The 7,289-nt window shown below is 39.4% G+C and overlaps 1 protein-coding gene across 1 annotated transcript; it reads left to right on the top strand.

Annotated features, from left to right (window-relative positions):
• Positions 1–2,494: 2,494 nt before the first annotated feature.
• Positions 2,495–6,423, top strand: LOC129115520 (uncharacterized). Its single transcript, XM_054626942.1, has 7 exons — positions 2,495–2,579; positions 3,033–3,154; positions 4,095–4,231; positions 4,383–4,476; positions 5,185–5,365; positions 5,524–5,588; positions 6,109–6,423. Exons 1-7 carry the CDS (start codon positions 2,495–2,497, stop codon positions 6,421–6,423), a joined length of 999 nt encoding a protein of 332 aa, XP_054482917.1.
• Positions 6,424–7,289: the final 866 nt, after the last annotated feature.

The raw sequence follows: 7,289 nt of genomic DNA, 5'->3' as shown, positions 1-7,289 counted from the left end.
GATGCTTTGAAGACACTTGGTGCAGTAACACAGCAAAATCTGCGGTGTTAAATAGTGTTAATATTTCAGTGTTAATTATTTCGAGTTGCTTAGTGTTGATTTTGGTGTTATTTTAACACTTGCAGTGCTAAAATAGCTCTGTGCGTGGTGTTGTTTAAGAGAGTTGATTGTATGCACTCTCAACGGAGTTAATCTCAGAGATAATTCCATATCCGGTTTTAAGGCGCTCTTTTTCTTGAAAACGGCCATTGCACTGCAGTCTTGGTAGAGAAAGGCAGCCCAGCTTCTGGAAGGGGAACGTAATATACTATTTGAAAAGGTAAGGACCAGATATATTTCATTATTTAGCAAGTTACTCTTTATATAAAAATGAGTGTTCGTAAATTATGTGCCGCAAATGTGTTGAAGTTGGTGGGGATATAATGCTAATTTTGCTTTGGCTACATTAGCTAACTAGCACAAATAAATGGGCGAATTTTCGTCAGTTAATGAACTGGCTCTTTTTATGTATTTATTTGCACTCGTTTTATTTAGTTTTAAGTTCTAAGCAATAAGACCGATTCAGCAGGGCTAACCAAGCTGTAGCAATTTAGCTAGCCAGGCTGGGTAAATTATCTATGCTAATGTATTTTCAACAGAAGTGCAACACGTGGTGGGTTCTGGAGGGTGCTTGAAAAGTTTCTGTCGGGTAAGTAACTGCAAAGTTAGATCGATTAAATATGCATGTTCTGGCTTGGCCGATTTTTAAATGAGTGGTTTAGTATATTTGCGTGTTGTAGTAGGCTAGTTAAAATGTGTTTCACTGATCTGCATCTGCAAATCATGATCTGCACTCATTCGTCAAACAAATTGACGTTGGCGCACATGGCTAATTAGCATTGGCGCACATGGCTAATTAGCATTGGCGCACATGGCTAATTAGCATTGGCGCACAGGACTGGCTGGCTCCGCAAGGCAAATAATGGAACATATTTATCTATCTATCTAGGGCTATCTGTCTATCTATCCGTCTATCAACGTGTGTGGTTTTAATGTAATGTACTTTCTATGTCCAGTCAGACTTGTATCCCTTGTTCTGTGTGGTCTTGTAGGCTACAGTCCTGTGTGAGCCGAATCACCTAAATGAATGCCCGACGATTTGTGTCGTTTGGTATTAATAAAGACTTGACTATCGATCTAGACTATTTATTTTAAAAATGATTCACCTCAGGCTCCGTGAATAGTGGGGAATAGAGGGATAAAAGACAAGAGATATATCCCTTGTCATTTATCCCTCGTCTTGTCGATTAGTTTGTGTATGTGACGATTTCAAAAACGTATTTTTGTTTAAAGCATGACTACACGCGATTGGTTGGTTAGATGGTGGTATGGAGAGCAAATGAAAATGATTCACGTAAGGGATAATGCCCGACGAGGTGTCCAATATCAGGAATTAATGGACGACGTGGAGGCGTGAACCGTCCGACGCGAAGCGGAGGACGGTTGCCTCCGCGAAGGGCCTCCGCGAAGGGCATTATCCCGCTTATACCACGGTCACTTACCAACGGTGACCAAATTAAGACCATTAATTTATATTTTCATGCGTTTTACAATCTGAATATAAAGTTTTCCACAAAACATACATTTGTTTCCCTGGTTACGCCTGAGGGTCCGACTAATACCCGGAACCACCATTACACGCCCGTTGGGTTCTCATGCAACGGAAACGTTGTTCACTCCTCCAGTAATTAGGACGGACCATAGCAGCTAGCTGCATCAATCAGAATCGAGTATTCCCGCAGACCGTGGTATAAGCTTAAATACGAACGTTCTAGATCGCAAATATTTTCTATAAATACTCCCGCTTATCATCACTTTGTATCAAAATCACTATGGATGTTGCACTCAATAACTATTGAACACAAAACAGAAAACACAGCTGCCATTATCACTGTCACTGACAGCGATATATCGTTTCACTTCTTATGACAAATGTACTTATTGCAAGTCGCTTTGGTTAAAAGCGTCTGCTAAATGGACATTTGTCAGCTGTCTATCCTCTATTAAACTGCATTGAAGTGATACGTTTGTTCCGTGCATTATTCATTTGCATTATTATTGCATTATTATGCGTGCATTATTCCTTTGCACAACGTATGTATTTTTTATTTATATTTGAAAACGATATCGTCCCATTCAGAGCAAGGAAGATTAGTATGATAGGATCTCGGTTAGCAGGCATGTATCGCGCCTATTTTACAATAATCTCAAACGTTTCATTAACTCGCATACAGACCAACCAACCACGCTTGATGCCCAGGCCAGAACCTTTTTGTTGCGATCTCTGAAATGAAAGGAAACTTAGTGCTAAGTTAGATAACTAAAATATGCATGTAGTGTATTTTTTAGCTAATGGCCACATGACTTGCAATTTCTGTTTATAACTCCTGGCAAAGGAATAATTAAAACTTTAACATTATCTCCACTGTTTTTTGTTTTTTTTAGATAAGGCATCATGTTGCTGAAGGTGAAATACCAGGGTACCAAGAAGTACATCAGATTGCAGTCAGGCTTCACCTATTTGGAATTCATCAATGAAGGTGAGTAACCATCTTGTGTAACAATATATTGCCGCCTTTACAAAAAACCAACTATTAGGCAAGGCAAGGCAAGGCTGTATTTTTCTGTGTTGTTGGTATGAATAGTTTGTTGGACATGGATCATTAACCCTTATGACAGTTAATTGCATTATCAGTTTTAGCCTGCAGATGACAATATGCTTCTTGGTGCAAGCCTTATTTTTTTGACATTTGAAATAGAGGGAACCATTAAATATGGCTAATAGTGCCTACTTTAACAACTGTTTTCAAATCCCCTTATTTTGCTCACAGGTACAGTCAAGGTTTAGAATGTGGTGTAGATTTGGCATAACTTGAATATATTAACAATTTAAAATTAGTGTCCGATATAAATTGCTTGATCAGTCATCAAAATATTTGCAGTTGAAAACCTGCTTCAGGAATTATCTGATGTGATGCTAATCTTTCCCATAGTCAAAAGCAAGTTTGGTCTTCCTGATGCGACTGACCTTCAAATCTTTGATGAAACCGACACAGCAGTGGATGAAGACATCCTTCTTGAACTGATAGAGTCCAATCCTGACTTATGCCTGACAGTATGTGACAGCTTTTCAGTTGAAGGTAGGCCTATCTGCTGTTTTTGCTGAACAAAATGGTAAAGATAGACTGCTGTATGTCTGACAGTCTGACTGAAAATATTTAAGCAAAATGCAGATCAGCATCCAAATTTGAAAATGTGGGTTGGGTTTTGATTATCCCATGTCTGTCTCATACAAGGTCAGTTTGTTACGTCAACAAACGTATTGCCAACAGTGGATGAAGACAAGCTTCATGAAATGATAGAGGCCAATCCTGACTTTTGCCTGACATTATATAACAGCATTCCCGGTACGTTTTTACTGCGGCACAGATTGTAATGGAGAGACAAAATAGGTCAAGAAATTAACACATTTTAGCAAACTATGGATCGGCATCCATTTGCTAATTTTGTTATTGTTCTAAGCATGTTACACTGGGTCAGTTTTCTGAGTCAAAAATGACAGTCAATGGTTTTATTTGAAATCATAACCATATCAAAAATAATTTCTACTTCTGACTGTCATCCCCACAATAGCAGATTTCCTTGTTTTTAAAGTTTTCTCTCCTTTAGATCATTCATCACCATCTTCCCTCACGGATACCATGTCACCTTCTTCGAGTGATAATGACCTCTCCAGTCGAAGAGAACGGGGATTCCCATAGACAGAAATGTATCCAACTTTGAAGTCATGAACAGAAGTACCACAGAGGCCTCAGGGTCAGAGGCAGCGAAAGAGGTACTTGAGCAATAGTTGTCACTTGCAAACATATACAGTGTCATTTCATTTGAGATTATCACCAATCAGTATTTTGACATTTAGAAAGGTGCATGAATTAGAATTGTTCATTTAGCGAGGAAAGTAAATCGGAACAGGCACATTTTGGCAGGTTATTGTTCAAATTATTTTATCACAGAAGACTGAAATGTACACTGATCTATTTCTCTTATGTGAAAAGATGGTAGAAAATGCCTTGCTAAGGAAACCTGGAGGTGAGGATGTCCTGGAAGAGTACAAGTCAGAAAATACGTTGACGCACAGCACCCGGAGACACCTTGTTAACATTCTGACTAGCCATATGACTGAAATGCATGGGTACGTGGTTCTTAAATACATTTTAACAAACTTTTCTGTTTAGAAATGGTTTATTAAGAAGGAATGTAATGAATTTTGAAATAACAGTTGTGTTGCTATAGTCATTAGTGGAGCATTTGGATTTTGATGTTGAATAGTTTTTTCTCTAAAGGAGGATTGTTCCACGTCAGCAAAAAGAGAAGTATGCCCTGGGAATCATTACACTCTTTCCCTCGCTGAAGGATCCTTTTTCTCCAAAGGGATATGTAAGTTTTAAAAAAAAAAAAAAAGGTTACTTTCTAATAAAGTTTTACAGACAAGAGCTTTTGGGTTTAGCTTACATGATTGAATGCACTGTTAATTTATACTGATCTAAAAGATGCACGACATAGTACCACTGAGCAAAGTTTGCTACAAAGTTTGACTCGACCATGAAGATAGCCATGAAGACGAAAAATAACTTAAGATCAAGTAGTGATAGGCCTTTGTAATAGTGTTTGAATCATCTTCACAGGAGCACTTCTATGATGGGGTGAAAAACACAGGATTTTTATCATGGCGCCTGAGGACCATGTCCAGGAAGAACCGGGCGACGGGCAGTCCACAGGCAGCCACAGTGCCTCAACTACAAGGACCAAAGCGCCAAAGACCAGCTGCCACAGAGCAGCAGCAGCTTGATGGAGATGCTTGCAGGGAGGCTATTTCTTTTCTTGTTCACTCTCCTGATGAAGCAGGTGTGTTTGAGAAGATGAAGTTGACCTTACAACATCGCCAAGACCTAGTGCGTGATGCACAGAGATCTGCCGACGTCTTCAAAACATTTCCACGTTTTATAGATGTCAAAGGACTAGTGAGTTGTGAATTTTATTTAAAATCCAGTCTTTAAACTCTTGTCTTTAATTTGGTTGGGTTCCAATAGTTAATTATACTCTGACCATTAGCGTAATGTATTTACATTGGTGTATGATCAACAGCTGAATCAAGACTTCCTGCTGCTGTTTGGTGGTGAAACAGCATCCAAGATGCTTGAAAAGTGGGACACGGCATTCAAGTACAAGGTTATCAAAGAGGCCAAACAACTGACTCAGTCAAAAGAGCTGTGCCGACTTCTGAATGCTGCTGAGAAACCTACGGAGAATGATGACACTAGTAAGTGTGCAGTGTTGGTTTTCATTCCAAATAGCTAGTGCTCTTTACTTTGTGCCTTCCAAGTAGATACTGATGACTTGTTTTGTGTTGTATCTCCCCCCTGATAGGCTGGGACAGTGACATGGCTTCTCTGCTGCTGCTCCTTCATCTCTTGCCACCCACAGCTGGACGGAAGAGGAGCAAAATCAGTGCCAGTGATGCAGTGGAAAAAATGGTTCACTTTCACAAGGTATGGATGTCTCATCTGTTCTTTCCCCAGCAACAAAAGAGAGAACTAATGTAGTTGACCAATATGAGTTTTTCAAAGGCTGATGCGTATCGCTTAGCGAGCAGGTAGGCCAAAGGCCCATATACAAAGCAGACTTTTGCATTTGATAAATGACATTTAATACACATCACCCCCATCCTGATGCAACTCCACTGGTTACCTGTTAAGTCCCGGATCAAGTTTAAAATCCTCCTACTCACCTACAAGTCCCTGCATGCTCTGGCCCCCGTTACCTCTCTGACCTCCTCCATCCCTACACCCCCTGCCATTACTTCATGGACTTTATGATTTAATATACAAGGCCTTCCTTGCCATTAACGCGCTTTAGATGGATTTTTCAGAATTAATTCATGAAATAGAAAAAAGAAATGGAAAAAAATTAGTGATATTTGTCAAACACGATATTGAAAAGCAAACTATTGAATAACATCGTAAAAGGGGAGCACTAACATTAAGGTGTTCAACTTATTCTGTTTTTCAGTCGTGCTGCAGCATTGATGAACACCTGCGTGGGAGAAAGGGTCAACAACCGTACATCCTTGCTGCTGGTCGCACCCAGAACAAGATTGACAACTTCTATATTGTCGTTGACAAACAGCTCATCCCCTGCCAAGCCACCAGCTCCTTAGGTGCTTTTGATGAACTGTTCAAATCACACTACGTGTTCAACCTGTCATACGAGGAGTCCCTGGTCCAGCTCTACACATTTGTGCAGACAACAGTCTACAACATCGATGTCACAACAACAGATGAGTCTCCAAGAATCCGTGAGTTGCGGGCAAAACTCCTGAACTAGGATTAAAACGTATAAAATTAAAAACGTATTAAAATGTATAAGTGTTTCATATGTGAAGCTGTACACCAGGCTGTCCAGTCCTTGGTAACCCATTTAAGAATTGATCACAGTTTCTATCCTAGCAGGAGGTTTAAGTTGGTTTGTGCACAAGATCGTTGTAGGCGTCAGTTTTTGTCATATTCCGGTTTCAAAAAACATTTAATGAGAGTTCATGAGGAGAATTTTTGTCAAAGTGGTGTTGCAGCAAACCCGGAGTCCTTTCAAGCTATCCATCACAGTGTCCAAAGTACTTCAGAAGTTGGTGAAACAGGTGTCCCACAGAGCTTAGAGGCTGGTTGTTTTGAGGACAATGTATCTGGTCTTAACAAAGAACATACTAAAAATATCAGTGCCTCAATTGTAGCTAAACTTCAAGAAAGTGGTATGGCAAATAGTCTTGTTTCAACAATTGTTAGTGATTTGGAAGAACTTGCTACTGGACTGCACTCCCAAGTTAAGCAAGAAATACTATCTGCTGTGCCTAAAGACAATCCTATCCGATCTACATTAGAAGGTCTTGATACTTTTGAAAATCCATTTGTAAGCTTTAATACTGAAACTAAAAGAACAAGATATTTCAACGAAAAATGGGGTGTTGTTGAGCCTGTAGAAATAATGTTAGGACATCGATTCGATACAAGGCGAAATAAACAAACCGGTACTTATGATCAAGTTCAAGTAAAAGACACTTTTGTTTACGTTCCAATTTTGAAAACTATCCAATTCATGTGCCGCAATTCGGATATTTGTAAATTGCTTGGGGAAACTTTTGTATCCAAAACTGACATATTTGAAGACTTTTGTGATGGTAGTTATTTTAAGACGCA

This window comes from Anoplopoma fimbria, unplaced genomic scaffold (genome assembly GCF_027596085.1).
Source record: "Anoplopoma fimbria isolate UVic2021 breed Golden Eagle Sablefish unplaced genomic scaffold, Afim_UVic_2022 Un_contig_7522_pilon_pilon, whole genome shotgun sequence".
In the NCBI taxonomy this organism is placed as follows: Eukaryota; Metazoa; Chordata; class Actinopteri; order Perciformes; family Anoplopomatidae; genus Anoplopoma; species Anoplopoma fimbria.
This window is presented reverse-complemented; position numbering and strand designations above follow the sequence as displayed.